This window comes from Octopus bimaculoides, chromosome 25 (genome assembly GCF_046866305.1).
Source record: "Octopus bimaculoides isolate indiv1 chromosome 25, ASM4686630v1, whole genome shotgun sequence".
Taxonomy (NCBI): domain Eukaryota; kingdom Metazoa; phylum Mollusca; class Cephalopoda; order Octopoda; family Octopodidae; genus Octopus; species Octopus bimaculoides.
In genome coordinates, this window is record NC_142952.1 from 30419286 (window position 1) to 30441785 (window position 22500).

Below are 22500 nucleotides of genomic sequence, written 5' to 3' on the forward strand. Positions count from 1 at the left end.
TACTCCGAAGTGCGGAACAGTTTTTAATGCCACGAGGTTTTCGCCCCAGGGAAGACTGTATGATAGCTTAAGTGCTGCCTCTCTACCAAAATAGATCCATTCGAATTTATTCTCGTTTAGCAGCGTATTGTGTTTTCCCGTTACCCGATTTTTCGTCCGATGTCACTTTGTCCAACGTTATTTCGTCCGATGTCACTTTGTCCAACGTTATTTCGTCCACGTCTCTCGGTCTGACGTCTTTTTGTTCAACGACATTTTGTCCAATTTCAAATAAACTCTTTAGAAAACAAGGCGAACATCAAAATCAAATAATCATTGAGGATTTTATTGATAGGATTCAAGTAAAATACTGTGGAAAAATGTATTTTTAAAAAATAATTCTAAAAAAAGGAATAAGATATAACTAATGATTTATGACCACTAAAAATTGATACAAATTATATGCCACACTCTTCAAAAAATCAATTTTTCTTGTTGACCCATATTCAATGACCAATCTTTTGAGACGTTCAGTTATTCTTCGATATCGTGTACATGAATTTGACGGATCTCCTCGAAGAATTTGAATCATTTTACCTTCAACGAACTCCTCCTCTTTCTTCAGAGCTTTTCTAGCATTTAACGAATCTACATCAGCTGGATAAAGGTGCTCACTAGAAAAATATATAATATTCGGCTCATTGTTTTCCGTTACCGTGTGAATTCGCACCGAACATAGCCTTCTTTTCTCACGTCTCTAGTATTCTTTTTCTAGTTTTGTATTGCTTGAATGAAAATCGTAGATGTAATTACTTTCAACTACTTTTCCCTTGTTTTTGGTCGATACTATGAACTTTATCATTTCGGGATGGGTAAATTATAAATCTGTACACTAAATTTGCAGCACCCTCTATACACAGCACCGTGCTTCAGAGAGAGAAGGAAAATGAGAACGGAAAGCTGTTAACAAAGAAGGGAAAAGAACGATAATATCACTCCTATAACGAGGCTCGTTATAGTTCTGTGAATATATTATTAGAGATATTTCACCTTATTTTCTAAAGAGTTCATTTAAAATTGGACAAAATGTCGTTGAACAAAAAAAATCATCGGACAAAAAGACGCAGGACGAAAAGACGTTTGGACGAAGTGACGTTGGATGAAAAGACACAGCACCGCGTTTTCCGTCCATCGGATAACAGCGAGCAGATTTGATTAGAGATTAGTCTGATCTTCTGCCCGTTCGACGACCTTCAGAAGCTTAGAGTCATCCGCAAAAGTTCTAATGTTGCTGAGTTTGATGATGTCAAGGATGTCATTGATGTAAATAATGAAAAAGAGGGGGTCCAATACAGTACCTTGTAGGACTCCACTGATGACTCTTGCTGGGCTTGATTGAACACAAGCTATCACCACGTGTTGAGTTCTGTTCGCCAGAAAATATTCAATCCACTTTAATAGTTTCCCTTGGACTCCAGTTCTGGATCGTCTCTTTAACAGGATGTTGTTGTCAACCTTGTCAAAGGCCTTGCTGAAGTCAAGGCAGATGACATTTGCATTGGAGCTCCCTTCCAGAGTCTTGAGGATGTCATCAAAGAGATAAAGAGTTGGGTTAGGCAGTCCTTGCCATAGCGGAAACCATGCTGGTTTAAAATAATTCTATTATATTTTTATGCTTAAATATTGCTTTCAAATTTCTGGCACAAGGTCAGGAAGCTCGGGAGATGGGGGCTAGGTCGATTAAATCTCCACTCCACCCCGGCGGCATTTGAACCTAGAACGTGAAGACGGACGAAATGCCGCAAAGCATTTTGCCCGGAGTGCTAACGGTTCTGCCAGCCCGTTGCCTTCTTTTATAATTAAATATTATTGGTTTCAAGTTTTGAAATAAGGCCAGCCACTTTCTTTTCTTTTTTTGTGGTCGGGAGGTGGCTAAGTCGATTAGATTAACCCCAGGATTCACCTGGTACTTAATTTATCGACCCCGAAAGGATAAAAGGCAAAGTCGACCCCAGTGTTTCACTGATGCTTACTTTATCGACCCCGAAAGGATAAAAGGTAAAGTCGACATCAGCAGAATTTGAACCTAGAACGTGAAGACAGACGGAATGTCGCTAAGCATTTTGCCCGGAGTGCTAACGGTTCTGCCAGCCCGCTGCCTTCTTTTATAATCAAATATTATTAAGAATTATATTTTTTAAAATTGTTAAAATGTTTCGTGTATAATTGAAGTATAACCAATTTATTGCTCATAAATTTATCAGCAAAATCTTGTATGGGCCCTTAAGGGTCCTGTAGATCCTTAAGGGTCATAAGGTCCTTGGTTAAGAACCAATGGTTTAAATAATTTTTACGCCTTTTCCTTTGAAGACTGGCGAGTGACAACTCTGTGATTTATCATCCGCTCAAACACTTCACATTTTACTCCATATTTTTCATGGTTTCACTGCGCCCTCCTCACCTTCCACCTCTCTCTCTCTCTCTCTCTCTCTCTCTCTCTCTCTCTCTCTCCCTCCCTCTCACACTCTCTCACACACACACACACACACACACACTATTCCTGCAGCTGTCACATCCTGGACATGCCGTTTCGGTCAGAAGGATGGCAGAGTCGAGAGATTGGTGTCCTATAAGTACTCGCGATTGCACAGACACAGAAAATGATTAACGAGAAAGTATTGCTTGATAAAACGATTGCCAAGCAATACTCGCTCCCAAGTGACGGCTGCTGACTTCTGCTGCCGTCACAGTTATTACCGCTACCTCTGCTACTACATGCATTATTGTTGCCGTCATTCTTCTTCTTCTTCTTCTTCTGCTTCGTATTATTATTATTCTTTTTCTTTCTCTTCTTCTTCTTCTTCATCATCATCATCTATTTCTTCCTTCTGTTATTCTTCTTCCTTTTCTTCCCCTCATTCTTCTTTTTCTTCCTTTTCTTCTTCTTCTTCTTCTTCTTCTTCTTCTTCTTCTTCTTCTTCTTCTACTTCTCCTTCACCAACATCATCATCATCACCATCATCACCACCACCACTACCATCATCATTTTCATCTACTTTTTTTTCTTTCTCGTTCTACTTCCTTTTGCTATTCGCTTTCTTCTCCCCCCCCCTTATCTTTCTTTTTCTTCTCCTTCTACTTCTTCTTCTTCATCATCATCACCACCACCACCGCCGCCGCCACCATCATCTTTTTCATCTACTTTTTTTCTTCCTCGTTCTTCTAGTTCTTTCTGCTATTCTCTTTCTTCTCTTCCTCCACCGCCTCCTCCTCCTCCTCCTCCTCTTCCACCTCCTTCTTCGTGTTGTCTATCAAGTCTCAACACTTGGCTACAATTTCAGCTGATTAGACGAAAAAACAAAACAACACCAACAAACGATCGTAAACAAACCAATCGCAAAGCCAGCTAAATCTATCTCTAAACCGATTCACTTTGTAGTACAACTAATGTATTAAGACCTATTTTCGTTTTACTGTTTCATTCTAATTCAGTGTCGAGTATAATTAATTAGATACACCACTTATATTCAGTTCTTCTTGCTTTCTTTTTTTTTTGTTTATGGGGGAGGGAAATATTTTTGTTTGGTTCTTGTTTATTTATTTTTGCTGTCGTTTTTATTATTATTTTTTTCATTTGTCTTCATTTTTCTTTATTCTTTATTCTTTATTCTCCATCTTTTGATATTCTTTATTGTTTCTACTTTATTTATATTTCGTCTAGTAAGACCGTAGGCTAGTTCGCCTAATCTCTTTTGGTTTGAATTAGCCATTCCTGTGTCCGTACGTATACATATATATATATATATATATATATATATATATATATACACACACATACATACATGCATATATATATATACATACATATATATATGTGTGTATATATATATATTTGTGTGTGTGTGTATATACGTATATATACAGACACACACTTATATATACTCATGTATATATATCATTATACACGCACAAACATATATATGTACATTATATTTATACACACAGACACACACGTGTGTGCGTGTGAATGTGTGCGCGTGTGTTTGTGTGTGTGCATGTGTGCGTGTGTGTGTGTGTTTGTGTGTGTGTGTACGTGTGTGTGTGCATTTCATCATGTGGTAACCGTCTAATTGAGTTACGTTTGTTCTTTTCTTTCTCCATTTTGTTTTTCTCTCCTCGTCTATTCTTTCTGTAAAAGAGCGTATGCTCGAAACGTAAAAGATTTCTAATTTTTCCTGAACGTAAATCTAATATACTCTGTTTATCTGTTGTTTTACATCGTCTGCGTTTTTTTATTTTGTTTTTGCACTACATATATGTATGTGTGTCTGTATATATGTATGTGTATGTGTATATATATATATATATATATATATATATATATATATATATATATATATATATATATATATATATATATATATATATGCACACACATATATATTTTTGAACATACACACACACACGTACATATATATGTTCAAATATATATATATGTGTGTGTATATATATATATATATATATATATATGCACCACACACATATATTTTTGAACATATGTATGTACGTGTGTGAGTGTGTAGGTGTAGGTGTGGCCGTGTAGTGAGAAGCTGGCTTCCTAATCACATGGTTTCGGGTTCAGTCCCACTGCGTGGCACCTTGGGCAAGTGTCTTCATGTATAGTCTCCGGCCGACCAAAGCCTTGTGAATGGATTTTGTGGACAGAAACTGAGAGAAGCCTGCCGTGTGTGTGTGTGTGTGTGTGTATGTATATATGTATGTATATATTTAGGGTACGATGGGTAAATTGTTGCTAGTTTATATTTTTAATTTCGCACATGCGCATTGTTTGTTTTTGATTTTGTCGACTACACAGAATAGTGTGGTCAGTTGGGTACCGTCTGTGAGAAAAACAGCACCATGACGCAATTCACTCTGCTAGAAATTTGGAAACGACATACTGTACTGCTTAGCATTCGCGCCGGAAGCTCCGATGCGAACAGATGGTGAACACACAGAACAGCCATCGGTTTGCCGTGTCCCCAAAACATGTACCGAGAGTGATAAAAATTAAATATTCAGACATCATGGTGTTTGGAGTGATCACAAGTGATGGCGACGTTATGCCACCATTCATCTTCCCACACGACCTCAGACTCAACACGGAGGCCTACATCAAGTGCCTGGTGGAGGTAACGGTGCCCTGGGTCAAGAGGGTGGCTGTTGAAAGACCCTATGTCCAGCAGCAGGACTCTGCACCCTGCCACACAAGCAGGAGAACCCAGTCAAAGCTGTCGGACAATTTCTGCTACATGAGATATCCGAATAAAATTCCTTCTTCAGATATTCTTATGCGTATATATATATATATATATATATATATATATATATATATATATATATATATATATATATATATATATATACATATATATATATATATATATATATAATGGTGTGTTGTTTGTATGCAGTATTGTTTATTTTTGGTTATATTTTTTTATTTCAAAGTATTTCAAATTCATTTTAGTTGAAAGGGGAGGTAGGAGTAGCGTAAATAAAGACGAATTCCACTTTTGCCGGTCGACTAAGTTTTGCTGGACGTAAACAAACCAACACCGGTCGTCAAGCAATGGCGGTGGGACAAACATAAAGACACACATATATGTCTACAGTTTCCGTCTATCATATTCTCTCACAAAGTATTGGTCGGTCCGGAGGCGGACGTATAGTAGAGGACACTTGCCCAAGGTCTCACGCACGTGGTAGAAAAGTGAGTTTCTTAACCATGCAGCCATTTAATGTATAGACTTGAAGAAAATCGATAGGATGCGGTCTGATCAGGTTTCTATGCTGATTGATTTTTTTTCGTTTTGGCTCGAATTGATTATATTTTTGCTCAATCAGGATAATTATCAGAAAATAATTATCGGTTCCGAATAATATAAATCGATAAATAGATTCTGAACGAATACGTTTTAGTAAATTAAAAATAGACAGCGAAGTGGCAGAAGTGTCGTGAGTTCAATTCCTATTGAAGCAAACGATGATAGATAACATGCCATGCTGCATTTTATTTTAGTTACCTTCGCCTTTGCGAAGGCGAAGGTATTGTTTTCAGTCGTGTTTGTTTGTTTGTTTGTCCGTGAACAAGATATCTCAAGAACTGCTGGATGGATTCGGATGGAACTCTCAGAGATGTTTGGCCTTGTGACTGGCACGAACTGATTAGATTTTGGGATCGATCCGGTACTGGACAATGGATTATTTTTCCATTTTTTTTTACTAAATTTTTGATAACGGTCGGGTTCATTTTTAGTATTCTCGTTTATTTCAGGTATTCTCATTTTAAAAATCATCCTCGGTTAATCGTTGAGAGGACATTGGTGTTGCCTTGGTGGAGGTTTGTGCTCTTTGAGTGCTCTTGTTTATTTTGTTATGAGACAGTTAAACGGAACCAAATCGTGTCAACATTGCAGATCCTAGAAAAGACGTCTGTCACGATTAACTATGAACGACTTTTTAGAAGGTCGCCATTTTTTTAGTGAATTTTTGACTTCGTTGTTGAGCATTTTGTTAGCGTGTGAATACATGTGAATGTATTTGTGTGGGCATGTGTATGCATCTGTATCTGCATTAATGTGTGTGTGTGTGTGTGTGTGTGTGTGTGTGTGGCAATATGTGTGCTGGGAATGGGTATGTCTGGGCTTGGTTGTGTGTATGTAACGTTGTTTGAGCATTACGGTGCTCGTTGAATTTTGTGTGGATGCATGTTGGTTTCTTACACATACATACACACATCTATATATGTGTGTATGTAGACATATATATGAGTTATTTCTTTACAACCCACAAGGGGCTACACACAGAGGGGACAAACAAGGACAGACAAACGGATTAAGTCGATTATACCGACCCCAGTGCGTAACTGGTACTTATTTAATCGACCCCCGAAAGGATGAAAGGCAAAGTCGACCTCGGCGGAATTTGAACTCAGAACGTAGCGGCAGACGAAATACCTATTTTGTTATTGCCCACAAGGGGCTAAACATAGAGGGAACAAACAAGAACAGACGAACGGATTAAGTCGATTATACCGACCTCCAGTGCGTAACTGGTACTTATTTAATCGACCCCCGAAAGGATGAAAGGCAAAGTCGACCTCGGCGGAATTTGAACTCAGAACGTAGCGGCAGACGAAATACCGCTAAGCATTTCGTCCGGCGTGCTAACGTTTCTGCCAGCTCGCTGCCTTGCGAGTCATGTACATGAGTGTGTACGTTTACATATATAGAGAGAAAGAAAGAGAGAGAGGGGAAGGAGAGAGATGAGATGTATATATATAATATAATATAAAATATGTACATATATTATATCTATATATAGATACATATATGTATGTGTATATAAAAATTTTATTTAATTACCTTCAAAATACTTCCCTTAGAAATTCACACACTTCTCATATGATGCGTTTAGAGAAGGGGGCAGTCAATTTGGGTACCACACGAGTCGGCCTAAACCCATACTATCTCCATGCTACCCCACCGACAGGGTTTAACGCCGCTATTTTGCCCCTTGCGTAGTGCCTTTAGTGAATTTCACTTTGTTTCCAACCTTAGAGTTGGGTCTTCCGTTTGTGGAAACCTCTCGCTTTCCTCTCCTACAATTCTCAGAGGCCCTTAAAAGGACCATAAGCACTGCGAGCTCGTTTCGCGGTTTCATCCCTTTCGGGGTCGATAAAACTAAGTACCAGTTGAATGCTGGGGGTCAATGTAACCGACTTACCCCTCTCTTGAAACCGCTGGCCTTGAGCCAAAATTCAAATAAGGCGGTGAGCTGGCAGAATCGTTAGCACGCCGGGCAAAATGCTTTGCGGCATTTTGTCTGTCTCTACGTTCTGAGTTCAAATTCCTCCGAGGTCGATTTTGCTTTCTATCCTTTCGGGGTCGATAAAATAAGTACCAGTTGAGCACTGGAGTCGATGCAATCGACTTACCCCCCCACCTCACTCTACCCCTTGAAATTACTGGCAAAATCGTTCGCATTTGTGGCATTTCGTCTGTCCTTACGTTCTGAGTTCAAATATCGCCGAAGTCGACTTTGCCTTTCGTCCTTTTTGATATCGTTGAAAATAAATACCAGTCACGCACTGGGGTCGATGAAACTGACTAATCCGCAAAAATTTCAGGCCTAGTGCCTATGGCTGAAAGGATTATTTCACAAGGTAGCTAATTGGCAGAATTGTTAGTAAACCGGGCGAAATAAGCACCAATTAAACACTAAGATCGATGTAATCGATCTACCCCTCCCCTGAAATTGCTGGCCTTGTGCCAAAATTTGAAATCAATATTCTTTTCTTTATGCGCTATTTAAGTGAAGACATGTGGCACCCTGGTTAGAGTATCGTATTAATGATCGTAAAATCGTGGTTTCGATTTCTGTGCGAAGCGCTGCGTTGTGTCCTTAAGACACTTTGTTCCACATTGCACTACTACAGGGGACCGGGAATCGAACTCCATGACCATACGTTCGTGCGTCCAAAATCCTAGCTACAGCGCCAACGCCTCTGCTCCCTCCTACTTTTCGTAAAATGTAATGGATAGCAACAGCAGCATCTCCCTCACAACCATAGTTACAGTATTAACGGCAGCGATGACAGTAACATTAACAACAATAACAACAGCAACAATAACAATAACGTTAACGACAATAGCAAGAATAACAACAACATGCAAACACACCCACATTCACACAAACACTCACACGCGCACAAACTCTTTACACACACATACACATACAAACACACACATACACACATGTATACATACACACGAGCAATCACACACAGACATACATGCACTCAAACATACACACACAAACACTCACGCACATACACACACATACATACACATTCAAACACACACACAAATACTCACAAACACCCACACACACTCATATACACACATATATACAGAAGCACACACCCATATATATATATATATATATATATACACATACAAAAAACACACATATATGCACACACAAACACACACACAGACACACATACACACAGAGGCACACACACACACACACACACACACACACACACACACACACAGATGCATACACACAGCTCAAACTGGTAGAGCAGCCAACCAATTGGTTATCATCGACCAATCCAGATAAGTTAGTTTCCATGTTTTTATTTCTTTGTTTCAAACTATCCTAGTTGTTATAGCAACAGACACATTTTTAACAACATTCGGGCGTTTCTCTCTTTCCTTCCATTTCTCTCTTTCTCTCTCTCTCTCTCTCTCTCTCTCTCTCTCTCTCTCTCTCTCTCTATATATATATATATATATATATATATATATATATATATATATATATATATATATGTATATATATATATATATATATATATATATATATATATATATATATATATATATCTGTTTCTATCTCTCTCTCAATTATTTCTCTCTCTTTCTTTGTCTCCCTCCATCTCTTTTTCTATCTGGTTCTCTATCTCTCTCTCTCTCTCTCTCTCTCTCTCTCTCTCTGCCTTTCTCTTTCTGTCTCTCTCAGTCTGCCTCTCTCTCTCTCTCTCTCTCTCTCTATATATATATATATATATATATATATGTTTCTATCTCTCTCTCAATTATTTCTCTCTCTTTCTTTGTCTCCCTCCATCTCTTTTTCTATCTGGTTCTCTCTCTCTCTCTCTCTCTCTCTCTCTGCCTTTCTCTTTCTGTCTCTCTCAGTCTGCCTCTCTCTATCTCTCTCTTTTTGTCTACCTCTGTCTCTCTTTCTCTGTCTTCTTTCTCTTTCTTTGTCTCTGTCTCTCTGTGTCTCCCTTTTTGTCTGTTTGTCTCTCGTTCTATTTTCTTTTCATACACACACTCCTTATCTCAAATCAGTATGGAAGCCTCTAAAGCGGTCGCTCGACCTGCTAGAAATAACAGCCATATTTTCAACTTCTGCTCTACCCTTTAAATCCCGCTGCCACCGTCTTATCTATCTCTATCTATCTATCTATCTATCTATCTATCTCTTTATTTATCTGTCTGTCTGTCTATCTATCCTTCTCTGCCTCTTTTTGCCATTTATCTGTCTCTTTTACTCGTATTTCTCTGTTTCCGTTCTTTTCTCTCTCTCTCTCTCTCTCACTCTTTTTCTGTGTCACCTTTTATCTTCGTCCGAGTGTCTCCCTTCCTTTCTCTCTTCTTCTCTTCCCTTCCTCTCTCTATTTCTCTCTCTCTCTCTCTTCCTCTCTTCTCTCTCTCTGTCTTCACACACACACACACAGTATTCACGCCAGCCCCTTGATTTGAAATTCCGCAGGGAATTCGGCAGTCCCTCCCCCAATCAAGAACAGGATCGGCTGGGATGGAAGAGAGAAACCGATGGAGCTGTTAAAGTGTCACATCGGATACCTTATTCCATTTGCTCAGGCTCATTGCATTCTGAGTTCAAATCCCAGTGTGGTAAACCCGGGTGTTAGACTTACTTCAATACCCTGTTGAACCTTCCCCCCCCTCCAGTCATTTGGTGGAGGCGCGTGGCCTAGTGGTTAGTGTGCTGCGCTCACAATCGCATGATCATTGTTTCAATTTCGAGACTGGGTGATGCGTTGTGTTCTTGAGCAAAACACTTCATTTTCGGGTTGCTCCAAGTCCACTCAGCTGAGGGCTTTGGGGGTTATGCTGCTTAGCATGTTTTAGACCCATAATAATTTCAAAGCCAGAATAACTATTTCTACAGGTAAGCTCTGCGATCGATGGACATTGCGTTCAGGAGAAATGATGTGGTCTCGGCCACTTATGTGCGATGAAAACTGGGTAACCGGTCCCATATGTCTGATGAGCCAACACAGTAATGTCCAGGGGTTGTTGTTGTTGTTGTTGTTGACGATGATGATGACAAAGATTACGACGAGGATGACGGTAATGATGGTGATGATGATGATGATAATCACGATGATGATGAACTTTTATTTCTGTTTGTTGTTAGTATTTGCCTCACTTTATAAATATGAAGTAATTATAAACACATGAGATTTTGGGCTTTAAATGACATACACGTTTCCACGAAGTCAATTGTTGTAATCACATAAGCTGGTTGGCTTTATTACGTAATGCAACCTACTTACTTCTTCGGTATTCCTGGCAAAAAAAATACCATATAAAGCCTACAATACCAATCACGTTTTCTGTTTAATATTACTATAATGTGGCTTGAATTCTATCTACTAGTCTACTCGGAAATAATTTTTACTATAAACCATGTTGAGTATGAGAGTGAGGCGTGGAACTATCTGCCGAAACCAAACCTTTTCGCGATGTTCCTCCCACTCCAGTACATTTTCAAGTAGATATGTGTGTATATATATATATATATATATATATATATATATATATATATATTATTATTATTATTATTATTATTATCATTACTATTCATGCGCCCTTTTAAAGCCTAACCAGGCTCATGGGCTCGGTTTCCCAGTTTCTATGGCGTATGTGTTCTCCCCAGCTGGACGGGACGCCAGTCCATCGCAGCGTTACTCAAGAAACAGGAAGAAAGAGTGAGAGAAAGTTGGGGTGAAAGAGTACAACAGGGGTCGCCACCACCCTCTGCCGGAGCCTCGTGGAGCTTTAGGTGTTATCGCTCAATAAACACACACAACGCCCGGTCTGGGAATCGAAACCACGATCCTCCGACCACGAGTCCGCTGCCCTAACCACTGGGCCATTGCGCCCATGTATGTATGTATGTATGTCTCTTCTGTTTTTAATCATTTAAATTCTTCCTCTGAAGAAGGAACTGGTTTCTAACCAAAGATACAAAGCTCTATCTTTGGACTGTAGATAACCAAAACAATGTCCCGTTTTAAACTTGAGAAAAGTCTTGCACAGTTTTATTGTTCCGCTTACAGATTGTATTTTGTAGTGTGCGAATCAATTGGCTAATTTCATTTTCTGAAAATCCAAGCTTATCCGAACTGACAGTTATGTGTGTGTGTGTGTGTGTGTGTGTGTGTGTGTGTGTGTGTGCGTGCGTGTGTGTGTGCACGTGTGTGTGTATGCGTAAGTACAGGTATAGCTGTGGATTTAAGAGGTTCACTTCACAACTACTAGGTATGTATATATGTGTGTATATATATATATATATATATATGTATATACGTATATGTATACATATATATCTGTGGAATACTCAGTCAGTTAGACATTAATTCAAAAGCAGACAATTCAGTTGCTTCAACAGTTAATTCAGACAACAGAGATCCACCAAAACTATAAGTGCATGTGTGTGTGTGTTTGTCTGCATGTGTGGATGTGGTGTATGTATGTATTTGTGTGTATGTATATATATATATATATATATATATATATATATTCATGTGTGTGTGTGTATTCGTTTTATAACAGCCATATAACTAACATTAACACTTTATCAGATCTCCACCCACCCACTCACTAAATGTAAGACTACACCACGATTGTTTTCAATAAATATTGTTTCGTCGTCTGTTTGTCTCTGCAGGTAACACCGGAAAGACCTAATTCCAGTGTCGCTCCACAGGTAACAGTTATCGTGTTAACTGCTGGAGTTGTAGGTGGGCTTTTTATCGTACTGGCTGTCTTTATTATATGTAAATTCTGTGTGAAAAGGAAAAAATCTTTGAGGAGGTAAGTGGCTATATCATTGTTATAATAATAATTATCATTATTATTGTTTTACTTCTCAGAACGTTCGGTCTTGTTTCTTCTGGTAGATTCTGTGAGCGCGGACAACAACCTGCTGTCAAAGGTCTCACATGGTCTTATTCAGTATATCATAAACTTTGATATTTGATTGTTAACTATCGTGGGAGACATTCAAAATCCAAGTACCAATCTCAAAATCCTAGCTGTCCCCAGCAGAGCAGTTTTTTGGGCTTGCTCTGCTCCCATATCAATTCCGTTTACTACTACTACTACTACTACTACTACTACTACTATTATTATTATTATTATTATTATTATTATTATTATTATTATTATTATTATTACGGAGTGAGAGAGCAGTGCATGCCATCAAAGTGACACTCGGGTAAAATATACGAAGCCCAGTATACCCATCATGACTATCTGTCTGTTAAGGGTACATCAGGCACATGCAACACAACCATATGTGTACCTCATAGTGATCTCATATTAAGATAAACAGCGCATGTCTTTGTAGGTGGGGGCCCAGTTAGAATTTTCTTCAGATCGAGTAGCCCATCCCACTCAAAAGGTTGTTTAAGGATGATAGGTGTTTAACAAAACACCTATGTTTCCAGAGGTGAATTATCTAAACCCCAAAGAATTCCTCTCAACACATGGCTATGATGGCTCCTCCACTACTTCTGCTCGTGATCAGAGATGCACATATCGTCAGTCACCAAGGGACATGCTCAACTGACAAGCAAATCTGTGGTATTGAGCAGAATATTTGCTGTAGGCTATCTTTCATAGCAAGACAAAACAATGTAGATGATAATACTTCCAATCAGTTAAGATCAGAAGCCATGAGAGCCATTATTATTATTATTATTATTATTATTATTATTATTATTATTATTATTATTATTATTATTTTATGTTTGACTTTTGTTTTGCATTTGTACAAGTTGGATCCAAGTCTCACCCAGAGACCTCAAGAGACAACAAGTTAGAAGTTCATGTAGGTGTTATGCCTAGGGTACCATATATTTGGATTTGTACAGTTTTGTTCAAGTGAATGTTTAAGAAACCATAAGACAATTATGTGTTTGCTTTAAAATTTGAGATCACATAGACAGTATTTTACGTAGGATATGGGCAGTTCCCATGAGCACTATCTTTTGAACTATGATTATTATTATTATTATTATCATTATTATTATTATCATTATCATTATCATTATTATTATTATCATTATTATTATTATTATTATTATTATTATTATTATTATTATTATTATTATTATTATTATTATTATTATTATTATTATTCAGGCGGCGTGCTGGCAGAATCGTTAGCGCGCTGGATGAAATGCTTAGCAGTATTTCGCCCGTCACTACGTTCTGAGTTCAAATTCCACCGAAGTCGACCTTACCTTTCATCCTTTCGGGGTGAATAAATCAAGTACCAGTTAAACACTGGGATCGATGTAATCGACTGGTTCCACCCCCTCAAATTTCAGGCCTTGTGCCTAGAGTAGAAAGTATTATTATTATTATTAGTAGTAGTAGTAGTAGTAGTAGTAGTAGTAGTAGGCGAGCTGGCAGAGTCGCTATCGCGTTGTACGAAATGCTTGGCGGTATTTTGCCCATCGCTCCGTTCTGAGTTCAATTTCCGCACAGGTCGACTTTGCCTCTCATCCTTTCGGGGGTCGATAAAATAAGTACCAGTTTAGTTCTGGGGTCGATGTAATCGACTCATCCCCCTGCTCCAAAATTGCTGCCCTTGTGGCAAAATTTGAAACTATTATTATTATTATTATTATTATTATTATCATTATTATTACTATTGTTGTTATTATTATTTCTTTGCAATATAAATGTTAAAATGACAGTAATGAAGGAGGTATCATATATATATATATATATATATATATATATATATATATATATATATATATATATACATACACACACACACATACATACATGTATATACGCACACACACACATATATTAATACTCTTTCATTTCTCTATCACTCTCATCTTCTCTTCCCTCACATCTTCCCTTCTATCTACTGTACTCTGCACACAAACACACATCCACACACACATATACACACACACACACACACACGTCACACACACACACACACGTCACACACACACACGTCACACACCGCACTCAACACTTCCGGCATAAGAATGTATCAACATTTTTTTTTTTAATCACGAATCTTATTAATTTTCTCACATCGTCATTTATACAAGAACATTTTCATGGAAGCCATAATTGGACAAGTTGCATGCTTCTCTTTGAAATTATCAAAATGGCACTTCTAGATATTTTCTCAAAAGACTCTGCTGCTGTTTATTCCAGTAGTGTTCTGTATATATACTTTTTTTTTTTACCACAGAAAAATTCTTGCTTTTCTTTCTTTTTTTTTGTTGACATATCGTGTTTGTTCTTGGATTTTTTTCTTTAAATTTTGATTTAGTTATTTCAGACACATCATTAACATCGTACTATCTAATATATCATATCAACGTTGAATGTTACCTGACTGCTACAGAATCTTGACTGAATGCTTAAAAAGAAACTGTGAGAAAGAATCTTCCCTATACAAGAGTCACTATTTAAAAGAATAATACTTTGTAATACTAACAGAATGCTTAAACGAAATGTATTAACAAGCCACTATACATGACATTACAAGGAACATTTAGAAAAATATCGACAGAATACCTGAACAGAATGTGTTGGAATTCTGTCACAGAACACTACAAGAATTCTACAAATGATGTTAGAAAAACGCTCACGTTTGCATGTTTTGTCTGTTGTTCACGATGCAAGCAAGAAATAGGCGATTCGTAGTACAGCACTATAGCTCTCTTGTTTCTTGTTTGTATCATGAAAAACGGTTAATTTTTTTTTTTTTTTTTGTTGCTTAAACAGTCCAACTAGCTGGGATTAATAATCAAGGTGTCTTCTTTAAAACGCCATTTTTTCTATTAACACTCTCACTCACCTGTTGTTGGTGGTGGTGTTGGCACTCCGTTGGTTACGACGACGAGGGTTCAAGTTGATCCAATCAACGGAACAGCCTGCTCGTGAAATTAACGTGCACGACGACGACGATGATGCAGCCTACGGGGGATTGCTTCTGGATCCATTATAAATGATTTAAGCGATGGATGACCTTCACGAATAAGACATTAACCTAATAGCTAATTATGTTTGTTTCTATTGCAGCAGCCCGTCTCTGGAGCCCTTGCCGTCATTTTGTCCTCAACAGTTGCTCACCATGGAGCCAGATCACAAGTGAGTTTCCAGTTTCCCCTTCTTAAGTGCCTCAGTCTAAGTTCGTTCCCTGTGCCGCCAAAAATGACAACTAACTGTAGTATTTTATATAAAATATGGATGGTAAATCAGATTACTACACTTGTCAATGTTCACATACTTCCCGTGTACACGCACACACATACACACTTACATTCACACAGAGTTGAAACGCTGTTTGACTTTTCTTTTCAGCGTTGAGAGTTCACCATCCCACTACCAGTTTGCCATCACCCCCTTCATTCCTTCCATCCTTATTCATCTATCACCCCTTCCTTCCTCATTCACATGTTGTGACGGAGAAAAACACAAGAGTGTTATTATAGTAGACAGTTTGGGAACAGCTTTTGTTGTTGCTGTTGCTGCTGTTGTTATTGTCTTTATTATTATTGTTGTTGTTGTCATTGTGTCGTTCTTGCTGTTGCTGCTGCTACTGCTGCTGCTGCTGCTACTGCTTCTGCTGCTGCTACTGCTGCTGCTACTGCTACTACTGTTGTTGCTGTTGTCGTTGTTGTGGTCGTCGTTTTCGTTGTTGTTGCTGCTGTCGTCTTTGTTGTCAGCGATTTTGGTGCTGCTGCTATTTCTGCCGTTGTTGCTGTGGCCATTGTTGCTATTGTCATTGTTGTTGTTGATGATGTTGCTCTTTTCATTGTTATGCTGCTGTTGCTATTGCTATTGCATTTTTTTCGTAAGGCCGAAATCTCCCCACACCACTGTTACCATCACCCCGACCACCACCGCTACCCCCATCACCCCAACCACCACCGCCACCATCACCCCAACCACCACCATCATTACCACCATTAACACCAACACCGCCACTGCTACCATCACCACCACCACAACCACTACCATTAAAAACCACAATTACAAAAGATCCTCAGACATTAACTGATGAATTTTCTCCACATTTCCAAAGTTGATGCTTGTGGCAGGTTTTCCAGATCGCTCATCATCTTCCGAGGACGTTCTTCCACTTTTGAAACGCTCATGCCACTCGAAACATTGTGTACAACCCATTGCCTCATCTCCATAAGTTTGCCGAAGAATTTCCTAATCTCTCTGCAGCAGATTTCCCACGTTTAACGCAAAATTTCACGTTGGCTTTTTGTTCCAACTTCATGTCCATGACAAAATCACAGATTACAGCATACATGTAATCACCAAAACACAAATTTCCCAACTTGTGAAGTAAACAGAGCGATGTCACTCAGCACTCTTCCTCATGAAGGTCACTGCTAGCTCTCACTGCACACGCAACTATGTGCAGCCATCTGTTGGCATGCTGCAGAGCTAGTCTGGGAACTTTCTGATACCACCTCGTAATAGTACAACATTTATAGTAGTCCTACCATTCATAGAAGTACCATCATTTATAGTAGTACTATCGTTTCGTTAGTGTTCTGTCTTCGTTCAAGGTCAGCCTTGTAATTGGAGAGATCTTTTTTTTTATTTCTTATTTAATGTATGTTTCAGGGACCAGGAGCGATGTCTTGAGGACCAGGAACCATCAGAAAGAACCAAATTTAAAGAATCCATGAAACAAATTAATGAAAGTGAGTATACAAAGGAGTACATAAGATGTATTTGGACTCTGGTATATGCATGTGTATACACACACACACACACACATACAGTAGAACCTCGGCTTTTGAACAGCTCCGGTTCACAAATAAATTGTACTTTATCTCCAGTCTTTCTCATATTCATTTAATACAGTAGAACATAATTTCATACATAACATACATAATATACATACATACATACAAACATACATACATAGGTGCAGGCATGACTGTGTGGTAAAACGCTTGCTTCCCAACCACATAGTTCTGGATTCAATCCCACTGTGTGGCACCTTGAGCAAGTGTCTTCTACTATAGCCTCAGGCCGACCAAAGCCTTGAGGATGGATTTGGTAGATGGAAACTGAAAGAAGCCCATCGTATATATGTATATATATATATATATATATATGTGTGCGTGTGTGTGTGTGTGTGTGTGTCTGTGTTTGTCCCCCCACCATCACTTGACAACCGATGCTGGTGTGTTTACGTCCCCGTAACTTAGCGGTTCGGCAAAAGACAAAGATAGAATAAGTACTAGGCTTACAAAGAATAAGTCCTGGGGTCGATTTGTTCGACTAAAGGCGGTGCTCCAGCATGGCCGCAGTCAAAATGACTGAAACAAGTAAAAGAGTAAAGAGTAAGAGTATAGATATAGATATATACTTGCACGTATTCGTGTGTGTTTGTATATATATGTGTGTGTGCACGTGTACATATATATATATATATAAATGCATAATCTTGTCTCGCTGTTTCCCCAGCAGGTGTCTCTATGGATGATTACTATGAAGGAGACGATCATGGAGATTATGAAGATGAAGATGAGGCAGAACTCAAAGATGGTAGACGTGTTTCTTTCCAACTTGATAATCTCCCTCCTTCGGCCGCCAAATATTTGAAAAAAGGAAGACGGTTAGTCAACGTTTTATACAAGTTCTCTCTCTCTCTCTCTCTCTCTCTCTCTCTCTCTCTCTCTCTCTCTCTCTCTCTCTCTCTCTCTCTCTCTCTCTTTCCCTCTCTCTCTCTCTCTCTCACTCTTTCCCTCTCTCTTCTTCTCTCTTTGGCTCTGTGTATACATATCTGAAAGCAAGGCGGTGAGCTGGCAGAAACGTTAGCACGCCGGGCGAAATGCTTAGTGGTATTTCGTCTGCCGCTATGTTCTGAGTTCAAATTCCGCCGAGGTCGACTTTGCCTTTCATCCTTTCGGGGTCGATCAAATAAGTACCAGTTACGCACTGGGGTCGATATAATCGACTTAATCCCTTTGTCTGTCCTTGTTTGTCCCCTCTGTGTGTAGCCCCTTGTGGGTAGTAAAGAAATAACACATATCTGAAAGCAGCTCCTGGTGTTGCAAAGAGCGAATTTGCATATGATCTATTTCTGAGAGCTATTGTATTGGACCTCTGTCTAATCTGGCGTGTTAAACGTTGTTCTAATGATTCAGCATTAAGTATTGCAGCATACCTTAGCTGATCTTGGGAAAATCTCATCTCCTTTCTCTCTTGAGACTCCATTTGACGTGCTGCAGCATGCATCTGCTGACCCTGAGAAAGTCTCATCTCCTTTCCCTGTTGAGACACACGCCTTCGGTTTTCAGCAATCGTCCTCGCTTTATACGTGTTTCTGGAGAGAAACATGTCTTTTCTTTGGTGGCATATTTTTTCAATATTGTAAACAAAAAATTATGAAAATTGAAAAAATATATTGGGTTGTCCGGAAAGTTCGAGCCGATTTTTAAAGGAAAAAAAAAAATCAACAAATACTTGCCATGACTTTTTTAATCAACCAAATATGAACCATTTTGTTAAACAATGCGTCTCCATCTCTCCTTTAACTTGATATATAAGAAACAAGATAAAAATATAAAGCATTTTGCACAAGTTGATAATCTCTCACTATTAGTTTTATATGTGTGTGTGTGTGTGTGTGTGTGTGTGTATAAAACATACAAGATATATATCATATCTATTTAATTATTTCTACTTTTTACAGATATACAGAAGGTGATTTCCATTACTTGAAGACTCTCCGAGTTGAGAAGTTTAGTACACCATTTTGCAAGCATTCCTCACTTGGATCCCAAAACAGCATGAACAATGATAGCACAGATGCAAAGAATTTTGTGTGCAAAAGTTCGGGAAGTTTGGACGGTAAATGCGTCTATGGTTTTCTGATGCCAACAACCCTGAGTTTGTCTCGGCAGCAGTGCATTGAAGAATCCCCCTCTCCGACGAACAGGCCGACTCAAACAGAGATCTTGGTTGAAGTCCATTGTCAACAAAACGCTAACTTGACCGAACATTGTTGCAAAGAAAACGGGAAAAGTTCGCCGCCACCGCCGCCTCCGCCGCCGCTTCCGCTGCCAGCCGTCTCGGCAGCAACGAGAGCAGCGGCATCGGCAGCAGCCGTAGTGGCATCAGCACTACCGCTCCCATCATCATCCTCATCGTCGCCGTCGCCCACGGCACTGCCTCTCCCGCTACCTCTACCTCTACCCTCACCGACACCGCCACCATTACCACCCCTCACCTTATCGACGGTCCCTACGAAGTCTTTACAATCACACAGCATGGATACGGTGAGCCCCATCAAAACGTGGCAACTCCCTGATAGCAGCAGCATGCAGGTTTATGATGATACGACTGATTACGATACACTGAAGATAACGGAATTCACACGAGGTCCCTTCCACAACGCTGATTACGAATTAGCGTCAGATGTCGGTTCGCCAAAGGTACGCTACAACGACACGGGGAGTTTGGAGCAGCTGAATGACAGGCATCTTGAGTTTGCGAATGATTACGACCATGCAGGTATAGTGTCGAACGAGAGTGATGATACGGAAACGTTAAACGGTAGCCAAAGATATAAGGAACTGTGGAATCTGAGGGCTACGCTGGAAGAAGAAGAGGGGGATTGTAGCGATACAATTCGAATGGAAGATAACTCAGCTGACCAGTCCCCAGATATCGGACACGGTGCTTCGAATACAACTTCGTTTGAGTCGAACACTGAACCCGTGGCTCAGCAGAGTAGCAGCAGCCCTGTCACTTACACTCGAAGAGAAGAGAGGTTCTTACTAGAACTCCAACGTCACTCAAGTAACCTTCTCCATCCGAATTACGAAAGCAGGCGCCAATCCTACAAAGATATCTTACACCGAAGACTTCAGAGACCCAATCAACCGGTAGCGAGTGGGGACAACAGCTTCGATAGCGTCGACACAGTGGACACTGATGGGGAAGTGTCCGATACGAGTCGACACGAAGTAACAACCACATCATTTGAATCAACCACTGATAACACAGACAGCACTACAGAGAGTCAAACCAGTAAACTACGACAAATGAAAGCAGACAGTGGGTATAAATCTTTAGAAACACAAATCCCTTCCCAGAATAGCTCTTTGAGAAGGTCGCCAGGACATTCTCCAGGTCATTCGCCGGGACATTCACCTGCTGGCACTTCCCCAGGCACTTCACCCGGAAACTCATCTTGTAACATGGACATTGAAAGTTGTGTTGGTACAAAGACTCCAATCAAGCAAGCTGCACCTCCTCCTCCAGTGACGGCTCCTGCATCAGAGCCGGCCACGCCCACCCCTTCGTTCCAAAGCTCTGCTCCTGATACTCCGGTCAAGAAACACAAGAAATCGGCAGGTAACTCCCATTTCGATCGAAGAAATGGTAAAACTGCTTCGAAGAAGAGACGAGAATATAGTCGAGAACGGCAAGTGGTTCAAGTTTATGACAGCATCAATGAACCGGAAACAGATTCCAAATCTGACCAACCTTCAGGAGACAGCTTTGAAGACAACTCCTTGTCTGGAAAACTGTCAGTTTTCACTCGTTTCTTTCGGGCCCAGCAGCGTGAGCATAAGGAACGATCTTTATCCAGAGATTATAGCATTGATGAGAAATCAAACGAAATCTTCAACCAGTTTCTTAGACAAGACCCTAAAATGGAAGGAGGTATTAGTATGCGACGATCGCCGAGGACCCATCCACGTCATCGGCTTACGCGAAAGCATACTGACCCGTCATTCTATGAAGTACACCGACACGACCGTCTAAGTCCAAGTACACGCAGCGCCAGCCTGGGTAGTGACAGTAGTGCAAGCTCAGTGCGACGAATGTCTCCACAAGATAGTATAGAAGAGGAGTATTCGACTGAAGAGAAACCAGCGGCCGTAGAATGGACTGAAGAAGCAGGGAAATGTGAAAGTAAAAGTAGCGAATCATTGCAACCAGTCCCCATTCAAGATATTCCAATTATAAAACTGCCAGAAGAGGATATAACTGACGCCTAAAGCTAAACAAATTGGTTAAACATTTTGGAACCTGATCTTGTTGGATAATTTGGTCATAGGAGGAAGTTGTGAGACACCATGATGTGAATTCAACATTGGCAGAAACAGGTGTAAAGAAATAACAATGTAAAAGATGCAAACATGAACCAGGTGTAAATGATATTTATATATAAATATATATATATATATATATAAGTATTTATAGCAGAGGAAACAGGTGAAATATATATATATATACAGAATGTGAAAGAGCTGTGAGAAACTAACTGCAAAAAATATATGGAACCAAAGTGATACAGATAAAATGGTAAAATGGTTAAAAAAAAATAAACGTAAATGAAGCAAAAAAACAAATGAGTGAGATGGAAGAACTGTGAGAAAATGGAATGCAACGGATGTTGCTAATTGAGATAATTGAACCAATCAATAAACGAGACATAAATAACGAAATAAATATAGAAGATGATGAAACAGATGTTACAGATGGAGCATAAAACAAACAAGGCAAATAATATATACATATGTGAGTGTGTGTGTGTGTGTACATGCAGTATAGATATATATAAATGTTTTTTTATATATATACACGTATGCAAATACACACA

The 22500-nt window shown here is 39.4% G+C and overlaps 1 protein-coding gene across 2 annotated transcripts in view; it reads left to right on the forward strand.

Annotated features, from left to right (window-relative positions):
- The window catches only part of LOC106877110 (uncharacterized), a 120555-nt gene that overhangs the window by 95075 nt on the left and 2980 nt on the right, over positions 1-22500 (forward strand). Inside the window, exons 3-7 of one of the 2 annotated variants that reach the window (XM_089342008.1) lie at positions 12535-12680; positions 15933-16001; positions 17496-17575; positions 18348-18498; positions 19579-22500. The exon at positions 19579-22500 is cut by the window's right edge and continues 2980 nt beyond it. In XM_089342008.1, coding sequence (XP_089198134.1) covers positions 12535-12680; positions 15933-16001; positions 17496-17575; positions 18348-18498; positions 19579-21895 — 2763 coding nt within the window. In that variant the 3' untranslated portion in view covers positions 21896-22500. The remainder of the gene's footprint in view (positions 1-12534; positions 12681-15932; positions 16002-17495; positions 17576-18347; positions 18499-19578) is intronic. The other variant, XM_089342009.1, reaches the window with a different exon arrangement.